Source organism: Perognathus longimembris, chromosome 5 (genome assembly GCF_023159225.1).
Source record: "Perognathus longimembris pacificus isolate PPM17 chromosome 5, ASM2315922v1, whole genome shotgun sequence".
Taxonomy (NCBI): Eukaryota; Metazoa; Chordata; class Mammalia; order Rodentia; family Heteromyidae; genus Perognathus; species Perognathus longimembris.
The window spans coordinates 2519421-2537637 of NC_063165.1; the positions used below are offsets into that span (position 1 = coordinate 2519421).

Below are 18217 nucleotides of genomic sequence, written 5' to 3' on the forward strand. Positions count from 1 at the left end.
AGGCACAATCTACAGGGGTTCGGCTCAAAAGCTGGAACCCGCAAGAGGGAAGCAGGCTGCTTTCCGTGTCCCAAGGCGGCGCTCACTCTTGGGCCAGGCGTTTGGGTTTCCAGTGCCTTACAGATCGCTCACTGGCTTCCACCGTCCGCAGCCTGGCCCCCTCCTGAGTCCCCTGCAGGGCTGAGGAGCTGCGTCCCTCTCCCTGCCTCGCTCCCATGCTCCTCTCTTTCCCTTCTGCAGGGTCACCCTACGGCTGTCCCGCCCCACTGATTCCGTCTCTGGGACACCTCACCCCTGAGGACGGGCCGGGGACCCCGTGCTGTCCTGGAGCAAGTCGGAATCCTACGGAAGGCCCTCGGCCTGTTTCCGGGCTTGTGGCAACGAACCTGCTGACCCGCCTGTCCTAGGCTGCTCCTGGCTGCTGACCAGCTACCCCCCCCCCCCCGGCCGAGACGGGTCCCGAGGACAGGTCCCGCGCTCTGCTGGGGGCAGCTGACTGGGCCGCCATGCAGGGACCTCCTGATTTTCTGTGGGATTCCCCCGGAACTCAGCAGGGCCCTCCTCTCTGCCATTCGGAGTCCCAGGATGTTCCGGAATTCCTGCGGTCACCACGCGCTTTATCTGGAACCTCACACGGTTAATCCCTTCCTGGGTGTGACACGTGTGTGCCCGGCTCCAGCGGCACACATGGCCTGTCTCCCACGTCAGCAGCCTGGCCAGGCCCAGCTTCCCGCCCAGGGCAGGGGGCCTGGCCCGGAAACCTCGCACGGCTTCCTCCTCTCCTTTGACAAAGGGCCCGGAGGGCTGGGGCCGCGGTGGCGGATGGAGGAGGTTATCAGCACGTCCTGAGCAAACAGACTGGAGATGATAAAAGCCCCGACGGCGGCGGCGGGAACGCGCGTGCTGCGGATCCCCGAGGTGCAGCGGAGCAGACATGGTGTCCCCGGGTGCTCGGCTCCTGGCTGCGCTCCTCGTCCTGGGGCTGTGCGCCCTGGTGGAGGGCCAGAAGCCTTGTGAGTGACGGCCCCTGGGGCTCATCTGTGGTGTGGCCGGGGAGTTGAGTCCCCAAGGCAAGGCTGGGGGAGGGGGGGGGCTGGGTCTCCAACCTCCTTCAGGGCCGTCTGCTGCCCCGGGATGGGGGGACTTGGTGCTCCTGTCCCAGGCAGGAAAGGAATCCATTGCCAGTTCACTGGAGAGGGCGGAAGCCAAGAGTCACCCTGAGCTCCGGCGCCGGTCTGTGCTGCCCCTCTGGGGTTCTCCTAGAAAGGCCGTCCAGGGTGACATCGGGACATCCTGATCACCGTCCACTTTGATTTCTGCCTGTGTCCATCTGCTGAGCCTTTCTATAGGATTTCTTGTGGTTGGATCCTTTTAATCCATGACACGGTTTCAGCCAAGCCCTGTGGGCTTCCCAGGAGGAAACGAGTTTGGGGGAGGCCTGTGCTCTAGGCGGGACTGACCTTGGATCTGCCCACAGATCCCTGCCAGTGCTCAAGGCTGAGCCCCCACAACAGGAAGAACTGCGGCTTTCCGGGGATCACCAGCGAGCAGTGCTTCTCACAAGGGTGCTGCTTCGACTCCAGCGTCCCTGGGGTGCCCTGGTGCTTCGAACCCCTCCCGATGCAAGGTAATGGGGCAGAGAGTAAGCCGCTGGACAGGCAGAGTCCAGAGCAGGTGCACAGAGGCTCGGCTGTTAGTCCAGGGCTAGCCCATGCTGCCCAGTCCAGAGCTCGCTCACACTGGTTAGTCAGAGTCAGCCCGGGCTGCCCAGTCCAGACCTTGTTCACACTGCTTGGTCCAGAGCTAGCCTATGCGGATTAGTTTATCGATAGCTCATGCTGGTTTTCCTGGGTCTATCCCATGTTGTTTAGCTTAGAACTAGCCCATGCTGGGTAGCCCAGAGCAGGTTGGTCCAGGGCTCGCCCAGCACACTGTTCAGTCTGGAGCTGTCCACACGCTGGTTAGTTAGTCCGAAGCTAGTCTAGGTCAACCAAACAGGAGCTCCAAGTGCCTCATGGGCTCTTTCAGCAGACACGTGTGAGCATGTCAGCAGATGTAGGTAAAATATCAGATTTGCATCATTTGAGGCCAAAAATGTTTCAGGGTCCTCCTAGCTTTAAGCCATGCGTTCTGAAGAAGCTTCCAGGGGAAGGAAAGTTCAACGGGGTTCAACGGGGTTCAACGGGGTGTTAGTTGTGTTCTGGCTCACAGGCCCCAAAGGTTAAGGAAGAGGCTTGAGATTTCTAGGAACCTTCTGGAATTAGCTTCAAGCCATTGCTTATTGGGAAGAGACCAACTTTTCATGCCAGGTGTGTGTGTGTGTGTGTGTGTGTGTGTGTGTGTGTGTGTAGCCTCCCTCATGTCATGGACCCTGTGTGTATTTAGAGCCCCCCATGAGTATGTAGAGCCCCCCTTCCTGCTCCACGGGACTCGATTCTCAGGTACACTCACAGCAAGCGCTTTATTTCCTGGGAAGATGGTTGTGGTGAGTGGAGTCCAGAGAGGGCACAGTGACCTCCCGGTGGTGCCGCCCTCCGGCTCTTCTGACTTGCCGTGGCCGTCGCGCCCCGGTTCCCTCTTGCGGCGAGGAGGTTCCGTCCCTGGACATCACGGTCCCGAGAGACGCCCCCTCCAGGCCGGTCCTCGAGGTAGACCAGTTGTCCCCCTGAAGGACAGGCCTGAGGGAGCCTCATGTTGTTCCTTCTGTGACCAGTGTCGGAGGAGTGCGTCATGGAGGTCTCCGAGCGCAGGAACTGCGGCTACCCGGGCATCAGCCCCGAGGACTGCGCCTCCCGCCAGTGCTGCTTCTCCAACACCATCCCGCGGGTGCCCTGGTGCTTCTTCCCAAAGCCCGTGACGGGTATGGAGGCCGTGTGTCCCACTGGGGGGGGGGGTGGGGCGGGGGCGGGGTGGGGCGGGGGCGGGGTGGGTGCGCCAGCTGCCCCGGAGCCTCAGCACATCTGAGGTGGGGCCCTGAGTCCAGGAAGAGGGGTTCTCGTGCGCCCGCTGCCTTTGCTTTGAACCATCCAGAAGGCCATTGCTGAGTGCTCCCTACCAGGGCATGGTCAGGTTCCTGGCAACGCCCAGCCCCGTCTCAGCCCTCCCTGGGTCTGGGCACAGGGTGGTGGTGGTGGTGGTGGTGGATTTTCCCGCCGTTTGATGTCGGGGTTGGATGTCACTGAGTGCCGTGCTCGGTGCCGGCACGAGGAGGAAGGGGGCGGGCCTGCCTCCTCTTCTCTGGCCCTCGATTTCCCACCCGTGTGTCCTCACCCGGGACAGCCCTGAGGGTGCCACCCCCAATGTGTCCCCCTCGCCCTGAGACCCAGCGGGCTCCGGTCCCCACGTTTGGCTGGATGAAGGGCAGATGGGGAGACAGAGAGAAGCTGGTCATTTGAGAGCTTTGTGCTTTTCCTTCCCTTCGGGGCCCCCCTTTCTGATGCTCCTTGCGCGCTCCTCACGATCATGCGGTCGTTGCGATTCGCTCGATCCACATTGATGTGGCTCTGGAGGACGCTCCCGGATTTCTTGACCCACTTGCAATGGCCTGCCGATTCTGAGGGCTTTCTCCCCACTCCTGCGCGGCTCCCCCGGGTAGGGAGACCTGAGCGCTCCCAAGAGGACGGCTTCTCACTCTCAGAACCTTCTAGCGATTTCCGTGCCACCTAAAGGCCCCCCGGGAAGCCATCCCACAGTGTGGGGAGGACAAGCCCCACCCCGAGAGTGCCCTGGCACAGAAGCTGTCCCTGTGCCACTGCGGCCACGCAGGGCCGGGACACGGTGGCTTTCGTGAGGGGCTAACCCGCACCCTGCCTTCTCCTCTAGACTGTCACTACTGAGAGGTGCCACCGGCTCGCCACCGGCCCTGGAACCGAAGGAGAAAGTTCCAGCTGCGATTGGCTGCAGAGTTCACAAGCCCCTGGGTTTTCTCAATCTTCTGATCCTCTCCAGTGGTTGGGCAGATGCCTTTAATTAAAGAAAACCCTTACAGCTTCCGGACGGCATGCGTTTTCATTGACACGGAGGTGGGGGGTGTGCAGTGCGGGTGTGTGCAAACGTGTCCCTGAGCGTGTGAGTGCGTGCGTGCGCGCGTGCACGTGAGGGCACACGCGCGTGCACGGATGCACGCGTGTGTCTGCATACGTCTGTGCTCGTGCGGTCCACTGTCACGTGTGACTCTGTGCCCGGGGCTCTTAAGAGGCTCAGGTGGCTTGGACCCCCCCCCCCCCAACCCTCTCGCGAGGGTGCTTGCTGGGGACGGCAGTTACAACAGCTGCTCCTGCCCCGCTCGATCCTGGCCGGGGCCCCCGGCAGCCGACCACCCGCCCCTTCCGATGCGAGCAGGGGGCCGCGAGGGGTGAGGGCGAGGTCCCGCTGGCTGTCCCCCCCCCCCCCCCCCACTGACTTTGCGCCTCCCTCCCTCCCACGGGCGCAGCCTGGGTCACACACTCGCGGTGCCGGCGTGCCTCCATGCTGTGCCCCACGCTTCCTCCCTGGCCCTGGGAGGGAAGAGGAGGCAGGACGCGGGCCGGGCTCCCCCCGGCGTGCCCCTCCCCCCACCACAGCGCCGGCTGAGCCAGGGTCACCCCGGCCCACCTGAGAAACCTCCAGAACACCCCCATCTCCGCCTTCCGGAGGGGCGCCAGGCCCATGCTCTGCACGAGAGGGCGCGTTGCCACATGCCAGGCCGCGAATCGCGAGTGGGCGAGACCGCGATTGGCCCGGCGGAGGCCGACTCCGGAGTCAGGGGGTTTGTCCTCCGCAGACGGCGACGGCCCCGCCCTTGTCACCCTCCGGGGACAGAGCTGCGCCCTTCCCAGCCCCAGCCTCGTGGCCTGTGCCCAACTTGGCAGAGGCAGGCGAAGGCCCCAGGGGAAGGCCCCCGTGCCGAGGTCCCCTCGTGCCCGGTCTCCGGGGGGGCCGGGCCCTGCCGAGCCCCGGAAGCCACGCACCCGGCCCCCACGAGGCCACCGTCGCTTGCTCTGTCTGAAAGCGGAGCCGCCCTTCCTCCCTGGCCGGTGTCAGGCAGGGCGAGGGGAGGGGCGGCCGGTGGCCCTCGAGCCCCCCGGTCACCAGCAGCGGCCCCCAGGTCCCCCCCCCCCCCCCCCCACGGAGGTCTGCCTCGCTCCCTGCTTCTCGCCCCTCGGCCCAGGGACTCCTCTGCCTAGCCTCCACCTGGGGCGCCCTGGCTCAGACCACTGTGCCGGCCCCGGGCTCCGGGCAGGGGCTCCCCGATGGGTCTTCAAGCGGCACGCTCCGCAATGTGACCCGGAGGAGAGGAGAGCGTCCACGCCACCACCCAGAACGCGGGGCTCCGGGTCCCCTCCCGCACACGCCCAGCCCTGCTCTACTGAGCCCCCTGCTGGCCACGCGGGGGCGGACGCCCCGCAGCCGTGATGATCACGTGCATGCTTCCACCGTCCAGACCTAGCGCCTCCCCCTTGCCCTCTCCCCGACCGCCCCCCGCTCCCCTACGCAAGAACCCAAGGCAGCGTCCGTCCACCTCGTCCGGAAGCCCCCGAGACTCTGATGGTGTGGAACCTGGAGAGCCACCGTCTCTCAATTCTCGCGACTAACGCGGCGGCGCGCGTGGGGCGTGCTTTCTTGATCGCTCGGCGGGCGGTTCTCGCCCCCTGAGCTGACGCTGCAGCTTGGCTATCTATGGTGAACAGCCCCGCCTCCACACGGGCGTACGTTGATCTACGTTCCTTCCATGGAGGGTCTGGAGTTGGCACAGCTGGAGCATGTGGTGTCTACATCTAAATCACGGGGCTATCTTCCGTGGCTTCTGAGTCTTTGAAGAGCCTCCGTACTGATTTCCACAGTGGCTCCACCCACAGTGTCCGAGGGCTCCTTTCCGCTCACATCCTTGTCAGCATTTGATGGGGGGCTTTGGGGAGGGGGAGATCTCAATGTAGGTTTGATTTGCATTTCCTTCATGGCTAAGGGTGAGCATCTCTACATGTATTTACTATCATTGGTACTTCCTCATTTGCCCATTGGTTAACTGGATTATTTGGTTTTGTAGTGTTTACTTTGGGGACCTTTTTATATATTCTGGATATTAAGCCTTTATCCTATGAGTAGCTGGCAAAGATCTCCCATTTCCTCTTCATTCCCTTTGCTTATAGAAGCTCTTTGATTTGATGCATTTGCCTTTGTGAACTCATGATTTAACCAGTGAAGTCCTAGTCAGAAAGCTTCTACCTGTGCTGTGTCTCGAAGTGTTCCATTATGTTTTCTTCTAGTAGTTTCAAGGGCTCAGATCTTACATGAAGATTTTGGTTCGTTTTGAACCAATTTTTGCCCAGGGCACTCGAAACTAGTTCCAGTCCTCGCATGCGGAAAGCTAGTTTTCCCAGCACCATTTGTTGAAGAGGCTCTTTTTCCAACGAATGTTTTTGGTTCTGATTTCAAAAGTCAGATGGATGGATCTGTGTGTGTTTATTTCTGTGTCTTCTATTCTGGTCCATCAGTCTTTGCATGCTTTTGAGCCAGTACCAGGTTGCATGTTTGTACGTAACCAACATTATGGCTGCGTAGCCTAGTTTGAAGTCTAGTGCTGTGATACTTTTAGCGCCGCCCTTTTCCGCCTTCAGATTGCTTTGGTTACCGGGGATCTTTTGTGCTCCTCGTGCATTTTAGGATTGATTCTTCTATTTCTACGGAGAATGATATTGTGATTTGGATGGGCATTGCATTGAATCTGTAAGTTGCTTTTGGCAGCGTGAGCATTTTTCACAAGGTAGAGTCTGCAATGCATGAGCACAGAAGGTCTTTCTATAGGCTGGTGTTTTCTTCAATGCCCTTCTAAAAGATTTTTTACAATTTCATCGTAGACGTTTTCTATGTCCTTGGTTAAGTTTATTCCTCGGCTTCTCATTTTTGTTTATCTTGAGGCTACTGTAAGTTAAATTGTGTTTTCTGAATTCCTTCTCAGCTCACTCATTACAGGCATATAAAAAAGGCAACTGATTTTGGCATGTTGCCTTGGTCTCCTGCTAAATGGATGAGATATTCTTCATGTCTAGGAGTTTCAGAGCGGACTCTTGAGGGTCTTTTAAGTATGGGATCAGATCACCTGCAAGTAGGAACAATTCTACGTCTTTCATGATTCGGGCCTCTTGGGCTTCTTTCTGTTGCATTATTGCTCTGGCTAGGAGTTATAGTACTATTTGAACAGGAGTAAAAAGAGTGGGCCTTCTTCTCTCTTTCTGACTTCAAAGGGAATGATTTCAGTTTTTCCCCCATTTATTGTGATGTTGGGTATAGGTTTATCATCTATTTATATCCTTTGTTTTGTACACTTAGTGTTTTAACAACCATGTGTCTAGGGGTATTTGGATGAGATTTTACCTGTTTGGTCTTCAGAAAATCTTATGTTCCTGGATGACCCCCTCTTTCTCAAAATTTTGGGAGTTTCCTGCTGATAACTTGTTGTATTTATTTTCCAGCCTTTAGTTAGTAATTCTTCTCCTTCTTTATACACATGCTTGGTAGATTTTGTTTTTTGATGGTGTTCCAGAGATCTCGTAGATTTCCTTTATGTTTTCTTAGCCTTCTCCCTTTGTCTACTTTGTCTTTGATCTCTGATACTCTAGCTCAATATGGTCCATTTAACAAGTAAGTCAAGGGGCTGGGGATATGGCCTAGTGGCAAGAGTGCTTGCCTCGTATACATGAGGCCCTGGGTTCGATTCCTCAGCACCACATATACAGAAAATGGCCAGAAGCAGCGCTGTGGCTCAAGTGGCAGAGTGCTAGCCTCGAGCAAAAAGAAGCCAGGGACAGTGCTCAGGCCCTGAGTTCACGGCCTAGGACTGGTCAAAAAAAAAGTAAGTCAACTGAGTTATTAAATTGGCTTATTTGAGTTTTCATTTCCAGGATTTCAATTGGATGGTTTTTACAGGATTTCTATATCTTTATGTGTTTCCCCCTTCATTGTCACCTTTTCCTTTATTCAACTGTTTATTTACATTTTCTCTGAGGTCGTCCAACAGTTTTATTTGGTCATCCTTAGATTCATTTAGGAGCTGGTAGGTGTCCTGTTTAATACCACTTGATCACCTTACAAACCGTTTTAACTTTCACTGTTCAAATCATTCGTCATACTGTTCACTTGGGAGGAAACATGTTACCGTCCCTCCCCCCCCCCCCCCCGTTTCTTCTGTTTCTATGTTGTGATTTTTGCATCTGAGGCCGGGTCATTTATTGGACGTTAACGTCACCTGACGTTGTGACTTTCGTGATCTCTTCGCAGCTGCGGTCGCGTCAGTGTGTGCGCAGGGAGATGCGGCCATTGGTGGAGGTCTTACTTGTCACCGCTGCGCTTGGCAGTTGGTCTCGGTGGCCGGCCGATCTCTCGGTGCCTAGGCCGCTGGGCGGGTGTGCCAGTCCTCCACCGGAAGGATGCCTCACTCCAGAGGCTTCCCTTCTTCGTGGGCAGGGAGCTGCTGCAAGCGCCGGGGAACCCCCAAATATATGAGAGGTTGGGGAGCACCAGCCGAAGGAGATGGAGGCGAAGGAGACTCGCCTGTCCACACAGGAGCTATGAAGCTCCCTCCGTCTGCAAGGAAGAGGCTACTTGTAATGAAATGGACAGCTTACCTTCCACAAGAGACTCCATGTCCTCAACCCGACAGCACTGGAGGCCGGGCTGCGCGTCCTCAGCACGCGTGTGAACCCCTCGTCCGGCGGTGAGATGCACCCCCCGGCCAGGCCCGCATGCCGCCCGGCCTGGGCGGGGAGGTGGTTCGGCTGAAAGGCCGTAGCGGTGATTTAAACTTCCAACCAACAAAGTAGCCGCAGATTCCCCATTTAGGAGCAAGGAATATGGAAAACACCAAGGCCCCTGGCTCCTCCAAACCTCGACCTCCACAGCCACCAACACTAATGATCGTGAAGACGCGAAACTGCAGCCACAGAATCCCGAAGCCTGGGTAGACTCAGAAGTGGAGCTGCTCTTATGATTGTAAAAGGCTATAATTCTTGTCGTTTATTTTTTAGCCACACGTTTTCAAGCAAAGGCATTTGGATTTCCGTGTGCCCTTGAAAACGTCAGCTTGGCCTAGCTTTGTTGCGTGCGACCACAGAGGAGCGAGGACATTTCTCATGGAATGGCACTTCCTGCCTTCCTTGTGGACGGGTGTACCTTCCCCGCCTGTGAATATCCACGCCCACTTCAGCAATCGCAGTGCTACATTCAAAACCTGACACCTTTGCTGGTGAAACCGTAACTGTCCACTTCTTTTCTTATTTTTGTTTTTGTGTTCACTTGACACGCTGAGGACGGTCTCTCTGTTATCAGCTGCGGATCTACCCGCGTCTGTTTGCATCTCGGCGTCTCTGGCTCATGAGGTGAACACTGCCCTCGGGTCTCCCGCGTCGTGGGGGTCTCTGTGGGCTCCTCCCTGGGTGGCGGGTGGTGGCTCCGGAGCCGTCCTCCCTCCGAGACGTGCATCCGTCCAGCACGGACGGACTCGAGGCTGTTTGGTCCGATATCAAAGCGGCAGCCCTGCCGGGCTCGGCGGCTCACCACTACCCTCTCCCCCCCCCCCCCCCCCGCCCCGTGCGCGGAGCAGCGGTGGGAGGATCGCACTTGGACACCGGTGTGTGCAGAATGGTAGCAAGACGCCATGTTTGGCCCCACGCTGTCGGGCCGCCCGCACCTGTCATGCCCGCTCCAGGAGAGGGAGAAGGGCTGAAGTCTGAGGCTGTTCCCCGGGAAAAACCACCAGATCGCTAAAATAAAAACAAGTCTGGGGACGTGGCTCAAGTCATGGACCAGCGCTTGATACCTGTTGCAAACTACGCTTTAACCAGACTCCTGAAATTCGCTCGCGTCATCTCACGTCACGCCACCCCACACCGAGTGGCCGCAAGGTGTCTTTCTCGTCCCTGCCGGGCTCTGGAGGCTCCTGGGCTTCGCCCTCACTGCGCCAGGAAGGGCGGCTCCCCCGCGCTTATCGCTAATGAGCTTCCTAATGACCCCTGCGTCACTTATTACCTCCCCGCCCTGCGGCCTTTACTGCTCTATGGCTGTCCTCGTTGCCCTTGGCACCCAGTGTACTGGTAGTGACCCGGGGCCCCCCGGGGTTCAGCTCCTGCGGGGGGGGGGGGGGGGGGGACCCTCCCTGCCTGCGGGGTCTCGAGGCGGAGGAGAAGCAGCGGCGAAGCTCAGCCTTCACGCGGCCTTCTTGAGTCCCGCCCCCGGCCTGCCTCGCGGTGCGGCCTCCTGCCCCCCGCTTCCCATCCGAGTGCCAGACTGTCCCCCAGGAAGCCCGGGCCCTGGGGGCGGGGCGGGGAGGAGCCCACACTCGCTGGGTCCTCCTCTCCCAGACCACTGCGCGTCCCGGCTGGATCCGCTGCTGGGAATCACCCGATCGCCTGCCCCATCCTGCTGACCCGGTCCAGCCGCCAGGGGGCGGCGGCCACACAGATGACATGGGGTCCGGGGTCAGGGTTCCCCGTGTCCTGCCTCTCTTATCAGCACGGCCACGTGATCTGCTCGTTCCTCTCCTCCCCTGCCACCTGGCCGAAGCTGCGCACACGCGGATGCCTAATCAATATTGACTATTTGTTCTTCGTTCAATGATGTCTCTGCCTGCGGGAGCTTAGCAAATATTAGCTCTTTGGTAGAACGCCTGAAGACACGTGAAAACGAGGCCTGGTGTGCGGGGGGGGGGGGGGGGCCCTGGACGCGACGCAGAGCCGGCCCTGCCTCTGGAGGCCGGGCACACGGGCGTCCGAGACCCAGAGCCCTGGGGGCTTTGGAAACTGCGGGGAGCCTGAGCCAGGGTGGGGCCTCGGGGGCCCCGGGCTCACAGGGCGCTGTCCACGCCCTGTGGCTTCCCCGGTGGACGAGGTGCAGACGGGGGAGCCAGGAAGGCACCCCTCAAGGCGCTGGCACGGCGGGAATGAGGGCAGCCCCCCGACAGGCCCGCGGGCCCCCGGTCAGCAGCCCAGGGCCGGGTCACCAGGCAGGCGAGGCCACGCAGCCGCGCAGGTGACCAGAGGGCGGGGCGGGGCCCGGGGAGCTGGGAGACGAGCAGCCTTTGCACACGGTGCTACGGTCACCGCGGACGGCCACGCGGGGACGGCCGGTGGCGAGTGCGGGGGTCCTGAGGAAGCGGGGACAGAGACGATTGGTCCCGAGGCTCCCTGCCCTGGGCGGCCGCCACTCACCCAGTCCAACGGGAGCCGCGGGTGACGTGGAGGAGCCGCGGGTGACGTGGAGGAGCCGCGGGTGACGTGGAGGAGCCGCGGGTGACGTGGAGGGGAGCGAGAACCGGCCCGCCCCGCGACCGCCAGGACCCAATCACTTTTTTAAAAAGTCCACAAGACGATCGCGCCCGCGGGCACCCGGGGGTCCGCGCGGGGCTGCCAATGGCTCTCGAGCGGCCGTCAGTTCTGCGGAGGGAAGGAGTCACGCCCGTCATGCTATTGTGTATTCAGTGAGGGGCATCAAAGAAAACATACCCCGTCACCCCGAGCAATGCACCTGCGGAGGAGTCCACCTCCGGTACCACGTGAGGGAAAGCACTGAGAGAGGGCCATTCTAAACTCGACTTAAACATGGGGGAGCCGAGGCGGGGGGGGGGGGGCGCCAGGCCAGCGGAGCTGGCTTCCATCGCGAGCGAGTCGGCGCGACACTTCTACTAATTCAAAAAGGAAGCTCTACGAACTAAGCCACATGCGAGAAGGGAGACAGGCATACACAGAATCTACATTCAACAATAAACGAAACCAACTCGAGAGGAGAAGAGGACTACTGGAAAAAAGGAAGATCAGCCGGCGTGGGGGGACGACACAGGGACTAGAACACGGTCCCCGTGGGTCAGATACACGCCGTCACGGAACCCATTAAAATGCACCCCCCATGCCTAAGTAGAAATAAGTCCAAACACACCGGGGAAGCCTTGGTTCTAGGCAAAGAAATCAGTTACAAAGAACATTATTGGGGCAGCGAATAAAACCTGAAGATGCATTATAGATCGGACAATCATAAATTTTTAACAAATCCGATAATAACTTTGTTTTTCTGGGAGCTTGAACTCGGGGCCCGGGCGCTGTCCCTGAGCTCTTTTTGCTCAAAGCTAGCACTCTGCCACTTGAGCCACAGCGCCGCTTCTGGCCGTTTTCTGTATATGTGGTGCTGGGGAATCGAACCTAGGGCCTCGTGTATCCGAGGAAGGCACTCTTGCCACTAGGCCATATCCCCAGCCCCGAGCTCTTTTTGCTCAAGGCCAGTGCTCTGCCATTTGGAGCCGCAGCGCCACTTCTGGTTTTCTGGTGGTTCATTGGAGATGAGAGTCTCACGGGCTTTCCTGCCCGGGCTGGCTTTGAACCGCGATCTTCAGATCCCAGCCTCCTGAGTAGCTGGGGTGACAGGCGTGAGCCACCGACACTGGGCTGGATGGAAACTTCTGATAAATTAGATTACAACATCCTTCCTGCTTCCAAGAAACAAAGGCAGTCGAGTCAGGCAGCAAGCCGTGCTCCGTGGCCGCCCCCTGGGGGGGGTTACGCCGTGGGGGGGGGGGCTGTGTGGGAAGCAGCCGAGGCCCGAGCTGGGCAGGGCGGGCTGGGGAGGCCGCACCCGTGCGCCCTGCTTCCCCGCCCAGGGGTGGAGACGGAGCCGGGCTCCAGGCGCTGGGCAAACGCCCCGCCGCTGATGAGCGACACCCCAACTCCAGCTGCTCCCCGAGACCCGACTCTGCCCAACGCCCTCCTCCGCCCCCGCCCCTCAGCTGTGCTGCAGCCAAGTGTGACACAGCGACTCCCGAGGGGCTCCCTGGGAAGGGGACGTGACCCCCAACCCCGAGGGGCTCCCCGGGAAGGGGACGTGACCCCCAACCCTGAGGGGCTCCCCGGGAAGGGTGCAGGGGACGTGACCCCCAACCCCGAGGGGCTCCCCAGGAAGGGGACAGGGGACGTGACCCCCAACCCCGAGGGGCTCCCCGGGAAGGGGACAGGGGACGTGACCCCCAACCCCGAGGGGCTCCCCGGGAAGGGGGCAGGGGACGTGACCCCCAACCCCGAGGGGCTCCCCGGGAAGGGGGGCGTGACCGCCGGTCCCTTGCACGGGGCGTGGCCTCTCCTGGTGTCTTCCTGCGGGTGGTGGATGGGCGCTGGCCCGGGATTTGGAGCAGGATCTCGGGGCCCACGCAGGGACCCCCGTTGTGTAGGTGGCGCGGCGTATTTGGTGCGTTCCCGGGTGGGGGGCACTGACGCCCCGCGGAGCACGAGTCCTGCCCCCCACTGCGCTTCCTGCCAGGGCACGCACAGGCAGGTTCGGAAGGCTCAGGAAGGGTCTGGAAGCCGCTCTGGGAGGGGGGGGGCTGTGCGGGTAGAGGGGCCCCGCCCAGGGCGGCTCCGACCGCGTCAGCTGCTCGGCAGGAGCCGCGGGGACACCCGCCTCCCGTCTGTGGCTGGCTCGGGCGGTGTGGGAGCAGCGAGCGGTGACACCCAGCCGTCCCGCGCCCCTCCTGGGATGCGTTTGCAGGCTGAGCAGGCCGGCCGGGCTCTCGGCCTTTCTGGAAGCTTCCTGACCCTCCCCCACCTGGCCGGCTCACACGCGTCCCTCGAGACCCCGGGAGATTTCCCCCCGTCCTGCCAGCACGCTGTCACGCCATCCCAATGTCACGCCGTCACGCTGTCACGCTGTCACGCTGCCACAGCGCGCATCCAAGGGCCTGGCTGTGAGCTGCAGGCCTCCCTGCCGGTGGTGGGCCGGGCCCCCGTGGGATGCTGGGGCCCCCCGCCCCCCTCCCCACACTCCCATCTGCCCCTGGGTGACCCCGGACCCAGGGCTTGGGGGGAGGCGCACCGGCAGGGGCAGCTGCGGGGGGGGGGGGCGGGGAGGAGGCCCGGGAACCGGGGGCCACCTGTCGGGGCGGGGCTCCAGGTCATGACCCCCCGGGGCTGCGCCTCACCCTGGAACCTGGAACTTGACCTGCCCTGGGGAGCTGGGGGGGGAGGGGGCCGGCTTTGCTGGGTGGGACCTGGGCCAGTTCCCAGGGGAGGGAGGCCCCCCCGCCCCCCCCGCCGCCCCCCCCCTCCCCCCGCACCAGAAGGAGGGCTCCGCGTACTCGCCGCAGTGGCTCCAATCTGGAGCCTCCCTGTGCACCCGTTCCTGGCGTGGTAGCAAATGTTCCCCTTGTGCCAAGCTGAGCCAAGGGTCGCTACCTGCATCGTGACCTCCAGGGGCCGAAGAGGACGAGGATTCATCGTGTTTGCTCAAAAGCTAAGGGTGACCACGGGCGTGTAGCGCCGTGGCGTAGCACTGGCCTCGCAAGCGCAACGTCCCGGGTTCAACTCCCCAGGGCCCAAAAGGAAAAAGACAGTAAATGAATAAAAACCAACGCGTGTTGTTTCTTAATCCAATCTACCTTGTCATAAAAATAGTTTTGCTGAACCAAAAAGTAAAATCGAAGAGGACTCCCGTATTTCAAGAGTTATGGGGGTGGGCTGGAGATATAGCCTAGTGGCAAGAGTGCCTGCCTCGGATACACGAGGCCCTAGGTTCGATTCCCCAGCACCACATATACGGAAAACGGCCAGAAGCGGCGCTGTGGCTCAAGCGGCAGAGTGCTAGCCTTGAGCAAAAAGAAGCCAGGGACAGTGCTCAGGCCCTGAGTCCAAGGCCCAGGACTGGCCAAAAAAAAAAAAAAAAGAGTTATGGGGAGGCAGACAAATGGAGAGGACAGAATGGGTGGACAAAGTCATACGTATTCAGTGTTCATCTGTGGAAATGGAGCCGGTCAGTGAGGGCGTGAGTGGGGTTGGGAGGGGTGGGGAGATTGGTTAAGATGCATTGTACTTGTAGAATAGCTTCTTAAATTGCAACTCCACTGTACGGGTACTTTAAAATAAAATAACGTATTAAAATAACAATAGCAACAAAGAAGAGTTACGAGGGGCCGGGCCGAGTGGCACACACCTACGATCTCAGCTCTGTGAGAAGCAGCCATCCAGAGGCTCACGGTGTGAGGCCAGCCCGAGCAGAAGACCCCGTTTGAAAGCAGAAAGGCCTGGAGGAGACGGGAGGGGCTCAAACCGTAGCTCGCCCGCCCAGCCAGCACAGGCCCCGAGTTCAAACCCCAGTACACGAAGCATCAGTAGATATAGAATAATAGGTCACGCTGGACCCTGGCTGCCAGCTGTGGCTGGGCTTCTGGGTTCTGGGGTCACACCTGGGACTCGTGGCGTGAGGGCCCTGACGGGGAGCCCGGGTCTGCGTTGCCGCGGGTTTGATGGCTAAGGTCACCCCGGGGCGTGGCGTCGCTGCGGGGCCTGTGACCGGCGGGGCCTTGCGGCGCCCAGGGGACTTGGCTCCCTTCAGCTCCTCCTCGGGCTGAGGCTGGTGCTCCGCGGCGGGGAAGATCCTCACAGGCAGAGAAACAGGTGGAGCCGCGCGCTCCAGGGAGGAGGCCCCTCCGGAAACAAACAAATCCCGGGAGGCCGACCCAGCCCAGCCCGGGGGTATAAAGGGGCCCGCGTGGGGGCCCGGCTCAGCCTCCGGTGGCAGGGTCCCCAGCTCGCCGGTTGTCATGGAGACCAGAGCGCTGGGGTGGCTGCTGCTCGTCCTGGTCTTGGCGTCCCCAGGGGCCGGGGAGTACGTGGGCCTGTGTGAGTACTTCCCGTGGGCGGGGAGGGGGTCCCCGAGAGCCGGAGGGGGCTCTGCGGGGCTGCGGGCCTGGGAGACGGGCAGGCGGCTCTGGGTCCCACGGATGGAGTCTCGCTGTCCCCATTCGGCAGATGGGGACACTGAGGCTCAGAGAAAGGCCGCCCTCCCCACCGCACGACAAAGCTGGGGTGTGGAGCGGGCTGGGTTGAGATGGGGGGGCGGGGGGGGGGGGTCTGGCAGCTCATCTCCTACCCTACATTCTTTTTTTTTTTTTTCTGCCAGACATTTCTGATTGACAATCAAAGTCTTTATACCTCACTTTGGTACATTTACTAAGCAAAAAGGAGAGGCAGGTGAAAAAAGGGACTAGTTGGAGTCCATGATTTGTTTGATTTTTGGGTTTTTTTTTTGAGACAGCGTGTCATCTAGGCTAGCCTAGAACTTGCCATCCTCCTGTCTCTACCCCCAAGTTGGAATTACAAGTGTGTACTACTACACCTGGATCCAGAACTTTTTTCCTTTGTTTTGCCAGTCCTGGGCCTTGGACTCAGGGCCTGAGCACCGTCCCTGGCTTCTTCTTGCTCAAGGCTAGCACTCTACCACTTGAGCCACAGCGCCCCTTCTGGACTTTTCTGTATATGTGGTGCTGGGGAATCGAACCCAGGGCTTCATGCATGCTAGGCGAGCACTCTGCCACTAAGCCACATTCCCAGCCCCCCAGAGCATTTTCATATAAGCCAATTTTGATAGAGCCAGCCATTGAAGCTCCTGGTGACGTGTGGCTAAACTGAAGACTTTAGGGCGTGGCCTTTACCTGCAACTCTCATTGCAGGCTTGAGCCGCTCTTCTGCTACGTTTACTGTTTCTTTTCTTTTCCCTTCCTTTTTTCTTTTTTGGTCGGTCCTGGGGCTTGGATGCGGGGCCCCGGGCACTGTCCCTAAGCTTTTTCCACTCAAGGTTATAGCTTTACCATTTTAAGCCACAGCTCCACTTCTGGTTTTCGGGTGGTTAATGGGAGATAAGAGACTCTTGCAGACTTTCCTGCTTGGACAGGCTTTGAACCACAATCCTCAGGTCTCTGTCTCCTGAGTAGCTAGAATTACAGGTGTGAACCACTGGTGCCCGGCTTACATTTGCATTTTTATAAAAAGGGACACGGTGTCAGGCCTGTCACCCCAGCTACTCAAGAGGCTGAGATCTGAGGATGGTAGTTTGAAGCCAGCCCAGGCAGGAAAGTCTGAGAGACTCCTTTCCCCAATTAACCACCAGAAAACCAGAAGTGGCACCGTGGCTCAAGTGGTAGGACATTCGTCTTAAGTGAGAAAGCTCAGGGATAGCACCAAGGCCCTGAGTTCGAGACCCAGCAACTGGCACCGAAAAAGTGGGCGGGACAAGTTTTATTGACAGACAAGGAAGAAGGGCTTTGCTTCTGGGCTCAAAGACCCCCCCAGATTCCACGCCCCCCCTCCCCCAGCTGGATTTCCTGATCGGGTGAGCTTGCTGAGCGAGAGGCTCCGGGCAGGTGGCCTCGTCTCGACGTCAGCCGCTTTCCGGGGGCTCAGGGGCGCACACGGGCACAGGGGAGCGAGCGCACGCGGCCGCTCGGGCCGGGCTGACGCCGGCTGGGCTTCCTTTGAGCAGCTGCGAGCCAGTGTCAAGTCCCAGCCAAGGAGCGGGTGGACTGCGGCTACCCCCGGGTCACCAAGGAGCAGTGCAACAGCCGGGGCTGCTGCTTCGACTCCAGCATCCGGGACGTGCCGTGGTGCTTCAAGCCCCTGCAGGAGACAGGTGAGGGCGCAGAGCGGGCGGCACGGCCCCCGCCCCTGTGCAGGGACAGCGGGGGCCGGGCCGGGCCGGGGAAGCCCCTGGGGAGGGGGGGGCAGCGGGTGGCGGTGGGCGAGGTAGCAGCTTGCCAGCTGTCGGGGCTGTGGGGCCCGCCCGGCCTCCTCCCAGGCCGGGCAACGTGCCAGCGTGCCGTCCCAGAGGGAAACGCCCGTCCGAGGAATATTCTAGAAGCAGCAGCCGGGTGGGTCTTTTAATCCAGAGAACGAGGAGGAGGCTGGGCTCCAGCAGCTCTGGGGGGGGGGGGCGGGGCCAGGCCATGGAGGAAGGGGGCCACTGCCGGTCACCGTCCGTCCGCACAGCTCTGGGGGCCACCCCTCGGCTGCTGAGTGGGCTTCAGCCACCGCCCATCTCCCGGCCCCCCTGCCTCAGCCCCCAGCCCACCTGGGGTGGGGTGGGGTTTGGGGTGGCGGTCCCAGGCGGTGGGGGGGGACACTGCATTTCCCTGCAGAGCTGGAGAAGCAAGCGGCGTGGGGCGGGCTGGCCTGGAGGAGCCGGGCCGGCGGCTGACACCGGCGGGCGACCCCTGTGCTTCCTCCCCAGAATGCACGTTCTGAAGCGGCGCCGGCTGCAGCCCCGGGGGGCCGGGCCCCCTCGCCTCTGCACTCCCCCCTGCTGAAAGCTCGGGAATAAAGACCCCTCCAGCATGAGGACGCCTCCCTGCGGGGACCCGTGGCCTCTCGTGATTTCTGTCACCCGGCTCTCGGCGCGGGGAGAGTGGAGGGATGTGTGGGAGGGTCGAGGGTCACGG

General features: G+C 60.6%; 1 protein-coding gene across 1 annotated transcript; it reads left to right on the forward strand.

The window, feature by feature from the left end:
* Positions 1-903: 903 nt before the first annotated feature.
* LOC125351170 (trefoil factor 2-like) lies at positions 904-3844 on the forward strand. Its single transcript, XM_048345881.1, has 4 exons — positions 904-1013; positions 1478-1627; positions 2714-2860; positions 3823-3844. Exons 1-4 carry the CDS (start codon positions 935-937, stop codon positions 3834-3836), a joined length of 390 nt encoding a protein of 129 aa, XP_048201838.1. The 5' UTR covers positions 904-934; the 3' UTR covers positions 3837-3844.
* The last annotated feature ends 14373 nt before the right edge of the window (positions 3845-18217 follow it).